Raw genomic sequence first — 21,336 nt, forward strand, 5'->3', positions numbered from 1 at the left:
TTTGAACTATATTTTTTATCTTAAATATCAAATTACATTGTATTATGTTAAATCTCATGTAATTATAAAATTGACATGGATGAAAATGTCTCTGTCTCCTCTCCTCTAGGTGGTGTGGGTGAGTCTCTGTCGTCGTCGCAGCACCCAGATGTGTTTGTTTCAGCAGATGGGGGTTATAACTGGAGGGGGACTCTGCGGGGTCCGCACCACTACAGCATACTGGACTCTGGGGGGCTCATTGTAGCAGTGGAGGCCCAACATGAAGGACAAGTCAAGACCATCAAGTACTGAGCACACCTGTTTACTTCAAGCACAGGCATTGAAACTAAAGTATTACGCTTGATTCACACCACAAGCATCTCAGAAGCAGCGCTTCACGGAAGCTTCCAGCAGGAGCCTTGCCATTCACACCAGAATCACTCTGTTTTGTCCACGCCTCGCTCTGTTTTACCCAGTGCTGCCCTGCCCCTGCTCACAACTTGCATTGACTTCATGCCTGGCTGCTTGCATGCAGCTTGCTGCATGCTTGAAAAATAGATTAAACTATCGCTGCAGCATGCATGCAACGTGGCTTCAGCGTGGCGTGCTGCTGGTGTGATCGGTCTCGCCTGTTAACAAGGACGCTGAAATGAAACTGCCTCCGCGCTGCGTTGCTTCAGTGGTGCTTCAGCATAGGATTGGCATAATTATGGTGTGTTTGGCCCCTTAGTAGGCAATGGGACAATATCTACTCGATCATTATACTGGTAGTTTCTTTGGATATGTATTGCTTTGAATGATAGGATACTGCCACTGCTATTTTCTGAACAATAACAACAACTACTACTACTACTACTACTACTAGTGGCCCTACTACTAATAATAACAATAACTGTATTTGTTGCACTTTTCTTAAGAAACTTACAAAGTGCTGCATACTGTAGTAGAAAGACAGTACATGTCTACATAGTATTTCCCCTATGCAAAAGGCGTTAAAGACTCATATGCTTCCTGGTCTGCAGGTTCTCCACAGATGAGGGTCGGTGCTGGAAGGCGTATAACTTCACCGAGCAGCCCTTCTTCTTCGCCGGCCTGGCGTCTGAGCCGGGCACCAAGGCCATGAACATCAGCGTGTGGGGCTACCGGCCAGAAGACGACGGCCAGCCCATGTGGGTGGCCGTCACCATCGACTTCCAGAGCCTGGTGACCAGAGAGTGTGAGTTGAGACGCTGCAGTGCTAGTTCACACTGCGTAGTGTTTCTCTGCAGATAGATTATCGTATTCACAGATGCCTCTCTTACTGGCAGGAGACAGTTGCATGACAAAACTCACACTTTAAGTGCCGTATTTATTGACAGTGGTGGAATGTAACTGAGTGCATTTACTCAAGTACTGTATTTATGGTAAGTACAATTCAGAGGTATTTGTACTTTACTTAAGTATTTCCATTTCGTGCTACTAAATACTTCCACTCCACTAGATTTCAGAGGGAAATATTGTACTTTCTTTTTACTCCACTATTTAGCTTTAGATATGAGTTACCGTATTTTACATATTTAGATTATTAATACTTATAAATCAACTAATATTATGATATATTTTGCAGTATATAAAGTAATTAAAATTAGCTCCACTTTTACAATTTGCAACATTAAACTGATGAACACATTAATGCATCACTAATTATAGTCCAATAACATGATATATATGATTCTGAAATCGCCCATTCTGCATAATGACTACTTTATATTTTGATGCTAATACTTTTGTACTTTGACTTACATGTAAGTAAGATTTTCAAAGCAGGACGTTTACTTTGTATTACACTGTGGTACTTTTACTCAAGTTAAAGATCTGAATACTTCTTCCACCACTGTTGATTGAGACACGGCACTGAACCTATTTTCTTCTCCTGGGAAGATTGAGTAAGCACAATGAAATGCTCCTGTTTTTGGTCACCATCTGATTGGCCAGGTGACGACCAGGACTATGAAGAGTGGCTGGCGCATTCCGAGAGCAACGGCTGTGTCCTGGGCTACAGGGAGACGTTCAGGAGGCTGAAGAAGCTGTCTGTCTGCAGGAATGGGCGGGACTACGTGGTGAGCAGGAAGCAAAGCCCCTGCCTCTGCACCAGAGGAGACTACTTATGGTGAGGCCATCTGTTTCCTCGCAAGTGGATATGTCACATGTATCACTCAGTCACATGCAGTGATCCGTTTGTTTGTGTGGGTTAGGGTTAGGGTTTGTTTGTGTGGGTTAGGGTTAGGGTTTGTTTGTGTGGGTTAGCGTTAGGGTTTGTTTGTGTGGGTTAGGGTTAGGGTTTGTTTGTGTGGGTTAGGGTTAGGGTTTGTTTGTGTGGGTTAGCGTTAGGGTTTGTCTGTGTGGGTTAGGGTTAGGGTTTGTCTGTGTGGGTTAGGGTTAGGGTTTGTTTGTGTGGGTTAGGGTTAGGGTTTGTCTGTGTGGGTTAGGGTTAGGGTTTGTTTGTGTGGGTTAGCGTTAGGGTTTGTTTGTGTGGGTTAGCGTTAGGGTTTGTCTGTGTGGGTTAGGGTTAGGGTTTGTTTGTGTGGGTTAGGGTTAGGGTTTGTTTGTGTGGGTTAGGGTTAGGGTTTGTTTGTGTGGGTTAGGGTTAGGGTTTGTTTGTGTGGGTTAGTAGGGTTAGGGTTTGTTTGTGTGGGTTAGCGTTAGGGTTTGTTTGTGTGGGTTAGGGTTAGGGTTTGTCTGTGTGGGTTAGGGTTAGGGTTTGTTTGTGTGGGTTAGGGTTAGGGTTTGTTTGTGTGGGTTAGCGTTAGGGTTTGTTTGTGTGGGTTAGCGTTAGGGTTTGTCTGTGTGGGTTAGGGTTAGGGTTTGTCTGTGTGGGTTAGGGTTAGGGTTTGTTTGTGTGGGTTAGGGTTAGGGTTTGTCTGTGTGGGTTAGGGTTAGGGTTTGTTTGTGTGGGTTAGGGTTAGGGTTTGTCTGTGTGGGTTAGGGTTAGGGTTTGTCTGTGTGGGTTAGGGTTAGGGTTTGTTTGTGTGGGTTAGGGTTAGGGTTTGTTTGTGTGGGTTAGGGTTAGGGTTTGTTTGTGTGGGTTAGGGTTAGGGTTTGTTTGTGTGGGTTAGGGTTAGGGTTTGTTTGTGTGGGTTAGCGTTAGGGTTTGTTTGTGTGGGTTAGCGTTAGGGTTTGTCTGTGTGGGTTAGGGTTAGGGTTTGTTTGTGTGGGTTAGGGTTAGGGTTTGTCTGTGTGGGTTAGGGTTAGGGTTTGTTTGTGTGGGTTAGCGTTAGGGTTTGTCTGTGTGGGTTAGGGTTAGGGTTTGTCTGTGTGGGTTAGGGTTAGGGTTTGTCTGTGTGGGTTAGGGTTAGGGTTTGTTTGTGTGGGTTAGCGTTAGGGTTTGTTTGTGTGGGTTAGCGTTAGGGTTTGTTTGTGTGGGTTAGGGTTAGGGTTTGTTTGTGTGGGTTAGGGTTAGGGTTTGTTTGTGTGGGTTAGGGTTAGGGTTTGTTTGTGTGGGTTAGTAGGGTTAGGGTTTGTTTGTGTGGGTTAGCGTTAGGGTTTGTTTGTGTGGGTTAGGGTTAGGGTTTGTCTGTGTGGGTTAGGGTTAGGGTTTGTTTGTGTGGGTTAGGGTTAGGGTTTGTTTGTGTGGGTTAGCGTTAGGGTTTGTTTGTGTGGGTTAGCGTTAGGGTTTGTCTGTGTGGGTTAGGGTTAGGGTTTGTCTGTGTGGGTTAGGGTTAGGGTTTGTTTGTGTGGGTTAGGGTTAGGGTTTGTCTGTGTGGGTTAGGGTTAGGGTTTGTTTGTGTGGGTTAGGGTTAGGGTTTGTCTGTGTGGGTTAGGGTTAGGGTTTGTCTGTGTGGGTTAGGGTTAGGGTTTGTTTGTGTGGGTTAGGGTTAGGGTTTGTTTGTGTGGGTTAGGGTTAGGGTTTGTTTGTGTGGGTTAGGGTTAGGGTTTGTTTGTGTGGGTTAGGGTTAGGGTTTGTTTGTGTGGGTTAGCGTTAGGGTTTGTTTGTGTGGGTTAGCGTTAGGGTTTGTCTGTGTGGGTTAGGGTTAGGGTTTGTTTGTGTGGGTTAGGGTTAGGGTTTGTCTGTGTGGGTTAGGGTTAGGGTTTGTTTGTGTGGGTTAGCGTTAGGGTTTGTCTGTGTGGGTTAGGGTTAGGGTTTGTCTGTGTGGGTTAGGGTTAGGGTTTGTCTGTGTGGGTTAGGGTTAGGGTTTGTTTGTGTGGGTTAGCGTTAGGGTTTGTTTGTGTGGGTTAGCGTTAGGGTTTGTTTGTGTGGGTTAGGGTTAGGGTTTGTCTGTGTGGGTTAGGGTTAGGGTTTGTTTGTGTGGGTTAGGGTTAGGGTTTGTTTGTGTGGGATGCCAGCAGCCAGTGTTGTAGTCAACTCGCTATATTTCGAGTCCGAGTCGAGTCTCAAGTCCCCAGGGTTCGAGTCCAAGTCTGAGTCGCCAAAGAAGAGTCTGAGTCGAGTCCCCATTTCCCGAGTCCGAGTCCAGAGTTACTGAACATGAGCGTGAACATACCGTAGGTAGAACACATGCCCCCTTACACAAAATTGAATAATGTCACAGTATTGATATAGGTATCAATATCTTATGCCAAATTATTAGGGCCTATTACAAAAAACGAACAAACAAAAACTGTCTTTATCAATGAACAAATCCAAGTGCTCGTCTCCAACTTCCGAGTCCGAATGCATGAATGCTCAAGTCCAAATGCGAGTCATCATGCTCAAGTCCAAGTCGAGAACTCAGACTTGAGTCCGAGTCCTGGACACGAGTACTACAACACTGCCAACAGCTAATGTCCCTATAGTAACAACACTGCCAACAGCTAATGTCCCTATAGTAACAATATGCCAACAGCTAATGTCCCTATAGTAACAATATGCCAACAGCTAATGTCCCTATAGTAACAACACTGCCAACAGCTAATGTCCCTATAGTAACAACACTGCCAACAGCTAATGTCCCTATAGTAACAACACTGCCAACAGCTAATGTCCCTATAGTAACAATATGCCAACAGCTAAAGTCCCTATAGTAACAACACTGCCAACAGCTAATGTCCCTATAGTAACAACACTGCCAACAGCTAATGTCCCTATAGTAACAACACTGCCAACAGCTAATGTCCCTATAGTAACAATATACCAACAGCTAATGTCCCTATAGTAACAATATACCAACAGCTAATGTCCCTATAGTAACAATATGCCAACAGCTAATGTCCCTATAGTAACAATATACCAACAGCTAATGTCCCTATAGTAACAATATACCAACAGCTATGTCCCTATAGTAACAACACTGCCAACAGCTAATGTCCCTATAGTAACAATATACCAACAGCTAATGTCCCTATAGTAACAATATACCAACAGCTATGTCCCTATAGTAACAACACTGCCAACAGCTAATGTCCCTATAATAACAATATACCAACAGCTAATGTCCCTAACAACACTGCCAACAGCTAATGTCCCTATAGTAACAACACTGCCAACAGCTAATGTCCCTATAATAACAATATACCAACAGCTAATGTCCCTATGGTAGCAATATGAGTACTACAACACTGCCAACAGCTAATGGCCCTATAGTAACAATATGAGTACTACAACACTGCCAACAGCTAATGGCAGTAACAATATGCCAACTTACTGTCCTTCTCAACAGTGACTATGGTTACTATCGCCATGAGAACAGCTCAGATTGTGTGAGACCACCCAACACTGCAGATCAAACCCTGGAGGTCTGCCTAAATGGAGAAGAGGATGAGCTTCTGACATCAGGGTAATGACCTCTCTCTCCCTCTCTCTCTCTCTCTCTCTCTCACACACACACACACACACACACACACACACACACACACACACACACACACACACACACACACACACACACACACACACACACACACACACACACACACACACACACACACACACACAGTCTTACTTACTGCAGGTCACTTTTGGGGTATAGATTTGCATGCATGATCTAATCTGGCCCCCATTCAAAAAGGATTGGACACCCCTGCTCTAAGGCAGGAGTTCTCTAGTCTCTCCCCAGTCTCAAATATTATGTTGAATCGCTGCGCTCCGCATACTACATAAATGAGTCTGTGCCAGTTCACAGCCACTGCTGGTTTTCGAAGGCGGGTTGAAATTGAATGAGTGACAGGTCGTAGCACTGATGAGAGAGCGGTTCGAAAAATGGGCTGCGCCTCCCGTGTCGTCTGATCGCAAAGTCGTTACTGATTGGGGAGGATTTAATCCATCACTGGCATATAACTGGCCAAGTGAACGGTTCCCTCCCATAACCAGCCGGCTGAGGGAAAGTGCCCCAGACCCAGAGAGAGATCTGCAGCATGCAGTAACATAGTGTATCAGAAGAACTCTCATGGGTCTGGCGTTGAGACTAGGCATTCCCAAACGTTTTCATCTTGGGACCCAAAAGATACATTTTGTGTCTCCCTGGGACCCAAACTCACAAAAAAAGTACGATATTGAGTTGCCATGACGACCAGGGGCCGCAACCCAAATTGGGTCCCGACCCATAGTTTGGGAAACACTGCTCTAAGGCATAACAGTATGGCAAAAAGAAGTGTTGTACAGCAGCCATACACACACATTATGTAAACACACACACATGCACGCACGCATGCACACACACGCACACGCACACGCACGCACACACACGCACGCACACACACACACACACACACACACACACACACACACACACACACACACACACACACACACACACACACACACACACACACACAGTCTTACTTACTGTAGGTAACTTTTGGGGTATAGACTTGCATGCATTCCCTGGAAACTTACCCTAATGCAGAAAACATGCTACAACATCGTATGCGGCGAGGGTTGCGCCGTGGCTGACAGCTGACTTCCTGGCGATCCCCACTTCAAGCTGACATTCGAGCATATAGGTCTAGCTGCCGCCGGCAAGGCTCCAAGTCGAGGCTAACGTTGTACAGTAGCATATTTCCAGCTTAACCCTAACTATAACCAGGTACCGGTACTTGCCTAAACCTAATCCTGGGGACTGTGGACATGGCTTTTGTCCCCATTGCACACGCCGTCCCCAATCACCTGTTCTTAAGTTGGGTGTGTGTCCCCAATTTTCGACTTAAAACCACACACACACACACACACACACACACACACACACACACACACACACACACACACACACACACACACGGCTGACTGTGTACTCTGTGTGCAGGTACCGTAAGGTTCCCAGTGATCGGTGCGAGGGGGGGTTCACTCCTGAGCCCAGAGTGGAGACAGTCATCAGACACTGTGGTGTGAAGCCCAGCCTCAGTCCGCCTGCCAGCCAGTCGTCCACAAGCGCACACTTTGACACACCGGTCAGTACTGTCTTCTAATCTGTGTGTGTGTGTGTGTGTGTGTGTGTGTGTGTGTGTGTGTGTGTGTGTGTGTGTGTGTGTGTGTGTGTGTGTGTGTGTGTGTGTGTGTGTGTGTGTGTGTGTGTGTGTGTGTGTGTGTAGCTTCCAATATATTCATAGTGATGGGATTTATAGCTCTGTGAGACTGTGACAGCCGCTGCATGTATTTTCCAGCGAGAGAGGATGGTGTTGATATTGGTGTGTAGCGGAGCGGGAATTATTGTCCTGGTGGCGATCGCTTCCGCTGTCCTTACAGTCAGGCGAGTGGTGTATAGAAACAGGTAAGACACACACACACACACACACACACACACACACACACACACACACACACACACACACACACACACACACACACACACACACACACAGGACTACAGTTTCCACTTGGGGTGATTCTCCCTTTCTGCAGACAAGATTAGGAGTTTGACATCCCCACCTCATTTACAAACAGCTACACACACACACAATTAGGCAACCAGCTATGAACTGACCCTTAGTGCCATGCATCGCCCCCTGCAGGACACCTGTGTATCGCTTCTCCAACCTGAGGATCCAGGAGGACGACAACGGCATGACGGCCGACCTGGAGAGCGGCACCAGCAGCAACGGTACCGCCACGGCCTTCCAGCAGGACTCAGACGATGTAAGAGGAACTCGCTCTCATAATTTTTTACACTTGTTATTGATGTTTTGAGCTCACTAAATGTCTGTACCTGATTAATGAATGACATTTTTATATGCACACATTTTTACTGTATTTTTTTGACAGGATCTTATTGAATGAAACACGCTGGAGGATGTGATCAATGAAACCAATTCTGATGCTGGACTGAAAAAGACTGTCAATGGCATTTCATTGGACTTACCGCTGATATTTTGATGGGAAAACCTTACTTACCTTTTGTCTTTTTTCTTTTTTATGAAATGCATAAAAATGTTAAATTCTCTATTTATTGAGCTTCATATACTTCACGTACTCCACATTTCATTGCTTTGTTTTTCATGTGTACAGTATTTTTCCTATTTTAATTGTGTAATACAGTGAACACGGTGTGTTTTGATCATTTTTGCACTGCCTTTTTACCTCTGTTCACTGTGACAAAAAAATAATTCCTGAAAATGTGCATTCTTAATGAATATACTGCATATTATTACGTGGTCATTCTGTGGAGTATTTTACTGTTTAGAATATGTCATCATGGTCAGTTAAAATGCACAATAAACTTTTTAGACAATAAATTGGTGCTTGGCGGCTTCTGTACCACAGGCAGACCACAGGCGGCGCCGGTCTTAACCGTAACCTCGTCCGTCTGTTTCAATCTGAATACAGAAGAAGAAAAAGCAGGAAGCGGGCGTTGCATAAACAAGATGGTAGGAAGATAGGTCACTCATTTTTCCGATCTGGAAAAGTGGAAAGAATTATTTGTTGTTTTTGTAAAGTTATATTATTTTGGAAAAGGCAATCGTGTACAATATAATCAGTATACTGAGGACTTGGGTCGCTGGTGGAAGGTAGACGATTTCATGGGCAGTTTAGAAACGAGAAAAAGTAAACCACCAATCGGCAGAGTGAAGTCTCTTCTCTCCCCTTCTTCCTCTGTCGACCTCCGTTCTTCTTCTTTGGTTTAGCGCAGTTGCTAGCTGTCATCATCACATTCAGTTCATGATCGATCAGCCACAGGACGGGTAAGCATAGCAGCATTATGCCACGATGCATTAAAAGCATACCATTTACTTTCATTATGATCCAGTAGATATTGTGCAACATTATGGCGTCAGTGAAGACAGTTTGAAGGCTACGGCAGACAAGTTACAGGCGAACCGGTAATGTGATTTGTTTAGGGTTAACGCTAGCTTTTAAAGTTAGCTTTCAAGCTAGCTAACCTTACAGTTGGAAATAGCGTTAAATAAATAAGCAAACTAATTACTGCTAGCGTTAACGCTGAATGCCAGACAAACCGTCACTCACACCCCATTTACACCTGTTTTTTTATGCGAGCTGTTATCTGAATTATGAAAAACGCATGTTAATACATGTTAAAAGGTGTAGCCCATGTCTGATTTTAAATGATCCCTCCAGATAACTAAAAGAAACGTGTAGTGAACTGCGGATTAAATTTATGTCACTGCAGGTTGTGAGTCGTGGACTGAAGGCTCCCTAAGATGTTCAGAGCTGGAGGTAAACGGATCCCCTTTTTGCCAAACAATAATATAATACACAACAGTTTTGTATTTAAAAAAAAAATCCACCCCTGCTATCTATCTATCTATCTATCTATCTATCTATCTATCTATCTATCTATCTAGCGTTATCTATCAGTATCTGTAACTTGCTCTTCATTTTCTCACTTTGTCAGGCATTTTGAAGTTGGCAGCGCTAATTTCTGCCTTCCTCCTGGCTGTCTTTCTGGCATTTGAATTGCTAGAGATCAATATGGATTTTAATGTGGGGAACATGTTTGGTGAGTAAGACTGTCAAGACTCAGAACAGGAACCTCTTGAAGATGCCCCTCAAGCAGGTTTTTGAGGTGGAAAGGTATCAATAGAGTAATAACTTTGCATTGCCTTTTTGTGACTTGCAGGTTATGGTCAGTTTAGAAACCAAATACTCTGTTCTGGGAATGTGCAGCTGAGCACCCCTTATTGTGCTGCAATTGCTGTGTAACAGTATACTCTACCTTAAGGGAGGGGAGGTTTCCTATAGAGCAGCTTTAGCTCCTGTTTACATTACATGCAGCGTGAGGAACCCATGAGTTGACTCTGTATATAGCCTACATCTCAGTGAAGTAAATATATTGTTGTATTTTGCTCTATTGTTTTATATTTTACTAAATATGTTCATAAAGTGATCAGCCTCAAACATAATTTTGTTTCTCTCGCTTTTCAGCAAGATCTATGCCAGTGGATGAAGGACGTAAGTATAGACTCAACTTATATTACTTCTTCCTTATCCTCCCCGCCCGCCAAATATTCTCCAACGAATGTTGGCAGTTGGCAGTTGTTGGAGAATGTTTGATTGGTGTGCCATGGGCTTTAGAGTCACATTATTCCCATGTTTCATCTTTCTTTTCCTGTCACAACACAAGCATGATTGAGAGGTTGTGTCACACAGCACGGTGATCATGACTAAATCCTGCAGTATGTAACTAGATCATAGAAAGGCACCGCATGACTTACAGTGTGTATTTAGTTAAGCGCTTGGCAACCAGTAGTATGAATAGAGCCTTGTTGGTAGATTTCAAGATCACACATTGATTGTTTCTGTGTGTGTGGATAGTGATACTGATAGTCTTAGTATGTGGCTGGTGCATGGTGCTAAGCTATCTCAAACTAGGTGTGTGAGAAATGTGTTAAAGGCACAACAGTGATTTTGTAATTCTCTTCACAGCCACCAAGCCAGTCAGGTACAAATGTGGGCTGTCCAAGGCGTGTCCAGCCGGACACTTCTCCTTCAAGATGGCCAGCGGAGCAGCTAGTGTGGTGGGGCCCAAAGTCTGCTTGGAAGACAGCATGTAAGAGATGTGACATCTTGATTTATTCAACATGTGTAATGCACAAATACCTGTTTGCTCTGTGTGGCTGGATGCCCTATTGTAGCTGCTAATTGATAGCCTCTCACAAAAACTGACATTTGATTTTGGGTGTAAAGTTGCAGGAGTCTATATAGTCATTTTACACACTGGAAGTAATTCTTCACTTTTGTAAGATAAGCAACCTCAGCCGGTGCTTATTGCAAGTTCACATTTATTTGTGTAGCTTCTAGCTAAGTGCAATACACCACAAAAGGATTCTAGTGTCTGAAAGTATGGTACATTTTAACATGGAAGACCTTGAACAGCCAGTTCAGCTTTTAACTCATTCCCCGCCAGAGTTTCAAAGGAAAAGTCGCCAGCCACCGCCAGGGTTTCTGATCATTTTCACTCATTTTCCAAGAAACCACAGAATATTTTCTTCTATGACTCTGTAAACACTGAATATCTCAAAGGAAAGAAGGGAACATCTACTTTCATAAAAAAAAAGTTTGATTCTACCTTAAAGGGATAGTTCGGTTTGTTTGAAGTGGGGTCCTATCAGCTATTTCGATACACTAACTGAAATAGGTAGAGTGTTCTAGACACTGAGCGCACCGTCTATCGTGACCCAGCACTCTGAAGCAACAGCCTCCACAGCTTTGTCTCTCTAGTACAGGGGGCCAAGAACTAAAACGTAATTTAGCCACCTAAAACAATGCCCACCTAAACAAATCAATATCAGTGTACATGCACGCTCTATTTTGACAATTTTCAGCGCTTTACTTTACCGTCAAACAGCCCTCTCATTCGGCACTATTTCCTCCCAACCGTACAACTACCGTATTCCTCCGCTAAACAGAGCCGCGGCGCTGGATTACTCCGCAGATCAGCTGTTATTTTGGGTTATTTCTCCCGGCTTGTTAGTGAAGACAACAAATAGAATACATGAACGAAAATATGAGTGATTTTGATAGCGAGGACGATATGCCATTCACCTTGGTGACAAGAGGATACAATTATGAACCAGAGAGAGTAATATACAGAAGAGGAACTTTTGCAGAAAGAGAGATACGAGGAACTGCCATAATATGCTGCCTAAATGCCGGGGTGTCCTGCAGACCTTTTTCACCATTCCCAGGATAAATTGGGGAAAACGTCCCAGACCAGAGAGGCCAGGTGACTTGTTGTCTCTAAAGTAAGTCAGTGTTTTGTCTCTCTTCCAAGCCTTCCTGTTTTGTAAACCGCGGCTCTGTGCTCTGTGCAGGCGTTTAGCGGAGGAATACGGTAGTTGTACGGTTGGGAGGAAATAGTGCCGAATGAGAGGACTGTTTGACCGTAAAGTAAAGCGCTGTCAAAATAGAGCGTGCATGTACACTGATATTGATTTGTTTAGGTGGGCGTTGTTTTAGGTGGCTAAATTACGTTTTAGTTCTTGGCCCCGTGTACTAGAGAGACAAAGCTGTGGAGGCTGTTGCTTCAGAGCGCTGGGTCTCGATAGACGGTGTGCTCAGCATCCAGAACACTACCTATTTCAGTTAGTGTATCGAACTAGCTGATAGGACCCCACTTCAAACAAACAGAACTATCCCTTTAATCCGTTCTTTAGTTATGACACAGTTTAGACACTTGAATGTAGGTAGTTTCAATGAAAACGTCCGACTGTCCCCAAAAAGCGGAGAAAAATGCATTTTTGGTCCTGAACCAAATAAATGTCTCTGATGGTGGATATACTGGCCAGTGTTACACTCAACTATGATCCCCATAATGATTTGGTTTCCCTTTCTGGCCAAACATGCCCATGGTCACAGCGGTTTTGTTGGACAATCGTGCAACACTTCTGTACAGCTTTAGATGTGCTGTAGTATTTCATAAGGTGAGTAAGACAGCCATCTATCACATGATGGTGAAAACAAACTCCTATTGACGTTCCATTGCAATGGCGGGGAAGCGTTATCTCTTAAATAACGTTAATGGGCGCCAATGCCGGAGAATGAGTTAACAATGCAACTTGACGTCATACTGTTTGGGAAAGGTGGGGAAATTATATATAGGCTATATGTCCGGTACAAGGGGCGGGACATGTTGTCATATGATAAAATCATTGTTTGTCGTGTGTGTGTGTGTGTGTGTGTGTGTGTGTGTGTGTGTGTGTGTGTGTGTGTGTGTGTGTGTGTGTGTGTGTGTGTGTGTGTGTGTGTGTGTGTGTGTGTGTGTGTGTGTGTGTGTGTGTGAGAGATATGTCAGGAAATCTGATTGGCCTCTAATCTCATTGTCTTCCTTTGCTTCTTTTAGACTGATGAGTGGTGTGAAGAACAATGTGGGGAGAGGAATCAACATTGCCCTGGTTAATGGTAATGTCAACAGCTATATTCATTTCACACCTTTTATTCAAATAGCTTTGCAGAAGTAACAGCTTCAGAAAAGAACAGAAGTAACCAGAAAATATTCTGGCAGTGCAACAGTTAATAGTGCAGATTAAAAAGCCTATTTTGCAATCCAAAACAAGAATAGCTCATTCCAGGTGTCAGCACCTTTAGTGCAGCAGATAAGTGGAAGAATCGTTCACTTTGTGATGCAAGCATGACATTTTGCACAAACGCTCTCCAAGGGCCACTCTTTTCAAGATGGCTTCCACATGTTGTACTAAATGAGCATGTAACCTATGTTTGGTAACATACATATGAGTCTTACATTTCTTTATTATAGGTGTTATTTTTGTCATAACTACTATGTGAACTGCTGTAGCAAAGATAGTGTGCAAGATGGCCACCATTAGGGCTGGGTATCGCCACTGACTTCCCGATACGATACGATTCCGATACACAAGGTCCCAAGTCGATACGATTTCCGATACGATACGATACAATTCGATATCGATATTTTAGTTACAATACCAGTTTTGCTTTGATAATGGAAGAGATTCTCAAAGAACTAATGCTGTAAATTGTACAAGGAACCCTCTAACCTGGTGCATTATTAAAAAATATTAATATTTACATTAAGAATTGACCATAAAGCAAGCAGTTACATCATGTAATTATTTTTTATTTAAACATGACCAACATAGTCATTCAACATCTTATCTTTCTTTACAGTCTTCTGTCTCTTTATTTACAGTCTTCTGTGAGAAGCCAAACAAATTTAGATTTCCACTATACAACATAATCATTGAACAGCAGCATGTTGTAAACAGTGTTTCATAAATTATAAATGCTTTGTAAATTAAATTAAATTAAATACAGCTCATGAACATTTCCAGTTCACAAACATTATAGTGCAAACAGATTTGAGGTCTGTACATCTGGCTCATGGTGCATGCACAATGCACATGTAGCCTACAGTATTTATGTTTTAGTTTCAACTACAAACATGAGCGTTGGTGGAACGTTGGTGGAACTGTACTTGGTTGAGCTTTGTTTGGGGTTCTGATACCCTGTGGGCTGTGGTGAATATCCTGCCGCTGGGCTTCACTTGACTGATTTGCTCTACCTCTGAGGAAGTAGTGGTCAATGCGAGGCCCCTCTCTAAGCTCTCTCAGGCACTTTTTCCTGCCCTGATGGATCTTGAGACCCTTCTCTGATGTTATCTTTTCCCAGCCACAGATGCAGCTTCGTAGCTTGTGTCCTGCCAGTGCTGTTGCTCCGTCAGTTACTGTGCTGATCATCTGACTCGTAGTCGTTTCCATTCCAGGGTCTGTTACCGTGTGGTCTGCCGATGAGTCATCTTGCGCCCCCGCTCTCGCAGACTCAGGGGGTATTTTTTCTCTTGAAGTTTTCGTAGCATTAGTTGGGTGGATCTGACTCACTGCATAGTGAGAGGATCCTGCCAACATGGGCAGCTACCCCATGTCAGCCCCGGTGGGGTCTGTTCCCTCCTGTCAGCAGTCTCTTCAGGCTGTCACCAGGTCTTTCCCCGGTTGTCATCTGCACTTTCGCAGTGGTCACTGGTTTGAAACCAGAATTCAGAATGCTTAATAGGACTAGATGTTACAATCCCTGATGAAATCAGCACAACACTTGAGAGATGTCTTCTTGAGTAGGGTTGGAGATGTTCTCTTTGGTGGGGTTGGAACTGGCGATGACCACTAGGAGCCACCAGCACAACACATCATCAGTTGTGTACCCCAGGCTCATTGGGTGTTTCGGCCTTTTATCACAATACACCCCGTCGTCCGAGGCTGGCCCACCACCCGCTGATCAGGCCTGGGTCTGTGTTGCATGGTTGCTCCATGTGGTCATTTTGCAGCCCATGCTGTGTCCTTTCGTTTCAGCCACAGTCAGTGACTGCTCCTTTCGGCAACAGTGGCAAGTTCTTTAATGACCTTCCGTTGGGCCTGCCCTCTGATCCCTACTTCCTTGAAGAGCCTTGTGGTGGAACTAGCTACAAAGCCTCTGCAGCCCACCTCCACTGGACGCAGCCTCACACTCCAGCCTCGCTCCTCTGCTTCAGCTGCTAAGTTGGCATAGCGCAGGCTTTTCCTTTCGTATGCCTCATCGATGGCATCCTCCCAAGGGACTGTCAGCTCAACGATGAAGACACGCCGGCAGGAGTTGGACCAGAGGACCAGATCTGGGCGCAGGTTGGTCGCTGCAATTTCAGGTGGGAAAGTAAGCCTCTGGCTTAGGTCCACATTAGAGGTCTTCACGCGTCCAAAATCACGGACCCGGACCCTAATGGACCCGGGGAATTTGTGCCCGAACCCGTAATGGACCGTCTATTATTAGAAATCTGAGACCCGGCCCCGTTCAGAACCGATAAATGTCGGACCCGGACCCGGAGTGGACCCGTCTATTATTAGAAATCTGAGACCCGGCCCCGTTCAGACCCGAGAAATACCGACGCAGAGACTAGTGGTGTCGACATCAAAGTTGCTTGTTAACTGCTACAAGTTGTATATCAAATGAAACTTTGTGCATCTTTATCTCATTGAGTGCCAATGACGACTATCGTCGTCCATTCAAATAGTAACGTAGAGTGCCAATGACGACTAAAGTCGTCAATTGCGTTTTTTGACGGTGGGACGTGGATCAAAGCCTGATGCATCTCCTGTGAAAGTATGGGGGATGTCGAATGTGTAAAAGCTATTTTACGGACCCATTAGGTGGCGACAGTGCTCTCCAGATTAGAGAAAGGTGAGGAAAAAACAGAGAAGAAGTCATGGGGAAACGGAAACCGCATCGGTATGCATCGATATGCATGAAGCATAACGTTAGCTGTGCATGTGAACAGCAGCCAATCTGCTGCCACAATTGAGCCCCTCCGCCCCTCCACATGATTAGTTGCCGACACCAGCGTCTTTCTGAAAAGTTACATTATTCTCAGCTGGGAGCCGGCGACAAAAACGGCGGAACGCTGTGAAAAAGCTGGGCGTAGCGCACGTTTCAGTGCAGAGCAAACACAGCAGAGAGCCACCAGAGACACTCCCACGGAGGAGTGTGCAGTTGAGGGGGGTGGGGCACGCAGGGCAGCATACAACACCGACCCAGACAGCAGGAGGCTCGATGGACAGATTTACAAACACAAGCTAGAATATCTGATGCCCACCAGCAGTAAATCAAGACCAGCAAGAAGGTGTAGGGTCTGTGCACGCACCAGCGCTGCTGGTTGCAGCTAAAAAATATTATTTTGCCAAACAAAATTCCTTTGTTTTCGCTGTTTTATTGAAGGAAATTATTTTTGAGGTGTCACTACATCAGAAAATATTAGCTTCAGAGTCAGTGATGTGCTTGAAATGCTTCATTTCACAAAAGGCTGATTATCTCAGCTTCTAGTTTGAAACGTCTGTTTTTGCTGAAAACAACCTATCTTCTCCGGCTGATAACTAAAGAACGGAAAATGATATCAATAAACTTTTTTTGCTGATGATACAATAGAGTCTCATCGTTCTTTGGGCGTGTTCGGTGTTTACATAGTAATATCACACAATATTCTGTGGGCCTCGAGAAATCACTGAAAACGCTCTGAAAGGGCTGGCACTGGGAGCATCCGTTTTCCAAAAGTGGCTGGCACTCAATGAGTTATTAACTAACGTTATAGCATTCTCCCCTGGTTGATGCTGCCTCTATGGTACCGCCGTTCCTTCGCCCAAAAACACACACAACAGCGCTAGAAACAATCACATACATGTTGTGACTTGTGTACTCACCATGCGATCATCAAATAATAATCCAAAATACGGGAAACGGTCATCTTCAATTAAATCCATAGCGAGAGGAACCAGCAAGAGGCTTACCTCTCTGCAACGAAAATCACTTCCTCGTTTGCCTGTACGCATGTGGTCATGTAAACGAGGAAGTTATTTTCATTGCAGATGGGAACGCTCTTTGCTAGTTATTTTCTCTATGGATTTACTTGCAGTTTGTGACAACAAGCCTCACGTGTGCTGTTTTGATGCGTTTCTCTCGTGATCAGCGCTGATCACGGGTCTTCTCGGATCCACTCGCGTATTACATGCGCTCGGCTCGCACAAACTCGGGAGGGGAGGGGGGATGGAAAAAAAAGTGGGGCGGGGTGATTTACAGCTCTGACAGCCACTCGCCGGGTCCGCTCAGGTCTTATTGGACCCGGCATTTCACTGTCAGAGCCCCGAGACCCATGACAATCGCTACCGGAACCGACCCAGACCCGGAGTCACTTCTTTTGAATGGACCCAGACCCGGCCGGGTCCGGGTCGGATCCTCGGATATTCGGGGGGTCGGGCATACCCGAAGACCTCTAGTCCACACGCATTTCCCAATCCCTAGCTGCATTCAGTGGGCATGAGTCTGGAGGTGTGCGGATGTTCCGTTGTTTGCCCCCTTCTCGGATGAAGGAGGCTGTTAGCTGTGGGAAAGTAGCCTGAGCATTTAGGGGCATGGCGTTGGTGGTTACCCTCTTCTGCTCAAGTTCAGCAGCCAAGCACTTCAGCACTTGGTTGTGGCGCCAGGTGTATCTTCCTTGAGTTAGGCTGGCCTTACAACCCACCAGGATGTGTTTGAGGTTTGCCGGGGCTGCACACTGGAGGCAGGCTGGATCTTCTCCAAACCAGAGATGTAGGTTGGTTGGAGAGGGTAGGACGTCATATGTGGCTCTAATGATGAAACTTACCCTGTTAGACTCCATGTTCCATAGCTCTCCCCATGTGATTTTCCTCTTTTCCACGCCATCCCACCTCATCCAGCGACCTTGCTGAGCTTGGGAGACTGCTTTAGCACATCTGGCTGCTTCCTCCTGATGGCGCACCTCCTCCACAACCAGGTGCCGGCGTTCAGATGGAGCAGCCTTTTTCCATGCGAGTGGTGTTGTTCCCGACCCAAGGCCCCCTCTGCTGTGCTGCACATGCCCCACTATGTCCCGGTGTCTGAGGGTGGTCTTTGCTTCTGCAACTGCTGCAGCTGGTTTCCACTTCCTTCCTGTTGCTAGGGTGGGGGCAGCACCTCGTACGAATGGATCCCGGGATTGGTGAGGGTCATTTCCAGCCTTGCTTTGGTACATTTGTACTCCTCCACCAGGCTCGAGATTGGCAGAGAGAGGGCTCCGTTCCCATACAGGCCTATGCTGGTGAGGCACCTCGGTAGTCCAAGCCACTTCCTTACTTGCGCGCTCACCAATCTCTCCAGCTGACTGGCATGGGATAGAGTGACCTCGTAGATGGAAATGGGCCACATGAGACGGGGCAGCAGTCCAAACTGGAAGCACCAGAGCTTCAGCTTCCCTGGGAGAGCAGTGTTGTTAATTTGCTTGAGCCCACTGATTGTATCCTGCTTCAGTTGCTCCACCTGTTTGAATCAGAATCAGAAAGACTTTAATGATCCCCGGGGGGAAATTGGGACAAGTTACAGCTGCTCGCACTCAGGCATGAATATCCACATAACACACATAGCATACTCCCTAAACGTAAACAGTCAATACAATACAGTAAAATGCAGTAAAATGCAATAGAGTAAACTAAAATAAGTAGAGTAAAGTATAATAAAGTATAATGTACAGTACATGTCAAATTGCAGTTATTGCACACTGGAATTATATTAAGTCGACTTGCACATTACATGTGGTTTAGCTAAGGCACAGTTAACCTATCGGCTGACTCAGTCTCAGGGAGACTGAGTGTCTCCAAGGTGCTCTTCTTAGTGAGGCGTTAAAGTGGAGATGAAGCACTGAACAATATGAGTGTAGTTTGTTTGGTGAGTACCTTGGTTAAGACAGGGCCCTGCAATCAACTGTGAAAACCACCTATATTTGCAGGAACACTCAAACCTATTTCCCTGTTTCACCCGTTTTCGCCACTGGGCGCCGCCATGCTTGAGCAAGCTAGATGGTGACGTCAGCAACATTGTCCCTCCCTTGTGCTTCTTGTTTACTCACCCGTAACAATGGAGGATGCAGATCAACACACTGTACTCACTGTACCCGGAGAAAGACGGAGCCGAGGAGGATCGTTCTGTATTGCCCCAGGGTGCTCAAATGAGTTTTATCGTGTAAAGGGTAGTGGTAAAGATATTCATTTTCATGTAGTTCCAGTCAAAAAACCGCAAGTGCTGTGTAGATGGCTAGCTGCGCTAAAACGTAAAAACCCACCTGTGGGCCCCGTACAACGAGTGTGCAGTGACCACTTCGTCAGCTCTGATTATGTGGAGGAGGGAGGCTTTGATGAGTCTGGAAGATTTGTTTTTCGCAAAACAAATCGCCTGAAGCCAGACGCGGTGCCGTCCGTCTTCGATTTCAGCGGCTATAGCGCAGGGCAGATGGACAGACCAACCCATGTCCCGGCAGAGGCAGCCCTCCGCCGGACTGACAGAGTGCAAAAACGCGCTGCCAAGGCGAAAGACCAAGAGGTAGATTAAGGCTAGAGAGTTAATTTGTGATGTTTATAATCAGGGGTGTAGTGTAAGTAACCCCTCTCAGGATTGATAACATAATCTAACGTTAGGTCAGGTCCTGAGAGGGGCTAGGGTGTAGTGGTACATACTGGGTAAACTGACTATCCAAGGTTAGTTTACCCACCATAGATAGTTGATCTGAAAACAGGCGAGTGATTTCTACCTCATTTCAAAGACGTTTACCCTACACTACACCCCCGTTTATAATTTAATTGGCTTCACAATAAAAAATTGCACTCGTGAAATGAATCAATATGTTCTAGCACAGCAAATCCCACACCAGCTAATTGTTGTAAACACTCATTCATTTGTCATTTCACAGTGCTCTACAAGTAGTGCAGTGTATATGTATATGGTTAATATAAATGTATGTATAGCCAAAAATATAAATAAACAACGCTCAATGCAGAGTAAACAGTTTGAGGTATGATACGTGTACGATGTACACATTATAGATCAGATATGAACAAGACCGTAGTATGAATACAGCATAGAATAACTAGTATACAACGTAGTGTGGTATTAATAATGAATTTGAATCCACTATTGGTCAGATATAAGCAGTGTACAGTCTATCATAAAATGAACTACATTACTATTGTATAGTACTGTCCAAACAGGACTATACATTATTATATACCATTTACCATATATGTCTAGACAGTACTATAAGTATGAATAGTGATGTAGTACATTTTATGGTTGTCAATTTTATTGCCCATCAAACTGTAAAATCTGAACACAAAACAATGCATGGGGCAATGTAATAATAATAATCAATGTAGGCTGTTCAAAGGGCTTAGCTGGAAATCTGCTGATGTGTTTTGCTATTGACAGTGCTTTGTCTGGCTTCTGTACTAGATGCTGAGCGATGGTCACTGCTTTCTCTGTTGAGTCCTCCCCACTGTCAATAGCTAAGCACATGAGCAGATTTCCAAATAATCTCTAAGCCCTTTGACCAGACTACATTGCCCTAGGGCTGGGCAAGGATAGCTGGCACTCACCGTAGGCAGTTTCAACTAAGCCTTTTATTGGGCAGAGACAAAATTGGACGTTTCGGCTAGTAGCCTTTTTCAACAACAAAAAATGCTACTAGCCGAAACGTTCAATTTTGTCAATTTTTGCTTTGTTTGAATTTCGAGTTCAAATTTCACAGTTGGATTGGTTAAAACTCCAGCAGTTATATATATTAAAAAAAAAAAAAAAATGTTGCCTGGCAACGAGATATCCCTCAGTGTTCAAAGCAGCAGTTGTTGCAAAACAGATGTTTACATTGAGATGTACTGTAGAGCAGGTGCGCTTCGTCAATTTTCTCCTTGGCTGTGGGTGCTCAGCTACAGGAATTAGTCAGAAAAGATCACTGCATGAGTGAAAATAGCAGCACTCCAAAAATTACATGTTGTACTTGTTGTTAGCCCTCATTAAAAAAATGAAAATCTGAAAGTCTTGCATCTTAATTTTCAGATTTTCATTTTTTTTAATGAGGGCTAACGCGTTGTACAACATGTAATTTTTGGAGTGCTGCTATCTTCACTCATGCAGTGATCTTTTCTGACAGATGTTTGTGTTGATACATTTCTAAT

At 44.7% G+C, this 21,336-nt stretch overlaps 2 protein-coding genes across 2 annotated transcripts in view; both read left to right on the forward strand.

Moving 5' to 3' along the window:
• The window catches only part of LOC310799808 (sortilin), a gene marked incomplete at its 5' end in the record, with an annotated part of 38,639 nt that extends 30,162 nt beyond the window's left edge, over positions 1-8,477 (forward strand). The window contains 8 exons of the mRNA XM_083662425.1: positions 110-284; positions 1,002-1,195; positions 1,954-2,128; positions 5,616-5,732; positions 7,197-7,341; positions 7,555-7,661; positions 7,903-8,026; positions 8,153-8,477. Of these exons, the coding sequence (XP_083518551.1) occupies positions 110-284; positions 1,002-1,195; positions 1,954-2,128; positions 5,616-5,732; positions 7,197-7,341; positions 7,555-7,661; positions 7,903-8,026; positions 8,153-8,167 (1,052 nt within the window). The 3' untranslated portion in view covers positions 8,168-8,477. The remainder of the gene's footprint in view (positions 1-109; positions 285-1,001; positions 1,196-1,953; positions 2,129-5,615; positions 5,733-7,196; positions 7,342-7,554; positions 7,662-7,902; positions 8,027-8,152) is intronic.
• Positions 8,478-8,764: 287 nt separating this feature from the next.
• The window catches only part of fam3c (FAM3 metabolism regulating signaling molecule C), a 45,336-nt gene continuing 32,764 nt past the window's right edge, over positions 8,765-21,336 (forward strand). The window contains exons 1-6 of the mRNA XM_083658303.1: positions 8,765-9,069; positions 9,516-9,562; positions 9,741-9,845; positions 10,271-10,297; positions 10,772-10,895; positions 13,188-13,246. Coding sequence (XP_083514429.1) covers positions 9,547-9,562; positions 9,741-9,845; positions 10,271-10,297; positions 10,772-10,895; positions 13,188-13,246 — 331 coding nt within the window. The 5' untranslated portion in view covers positions 8,765-9,069; positions 9,516-9,546. The remainder of the gene's footprint in view (positions 9,070-9,515; positions 9,563-9,740; positions 9,846-10,270; positions 10,298-10,771; positions 10,896-13,187; positions 13,247-21,336) is intronic.

The sequence above is a fragment of the Poromitra crassiceps genome, assembly GCF_964638095.1.
Source record: "Poromitra crassiceps genome assembly, chromosome: 2".
Taxonomy (NCBI): Eukaryota; Metazoa; Chordata; class Actinopteri; order Beryciformes; family Melamphaidae; genus Poromitra; species Poromitra crassiceps.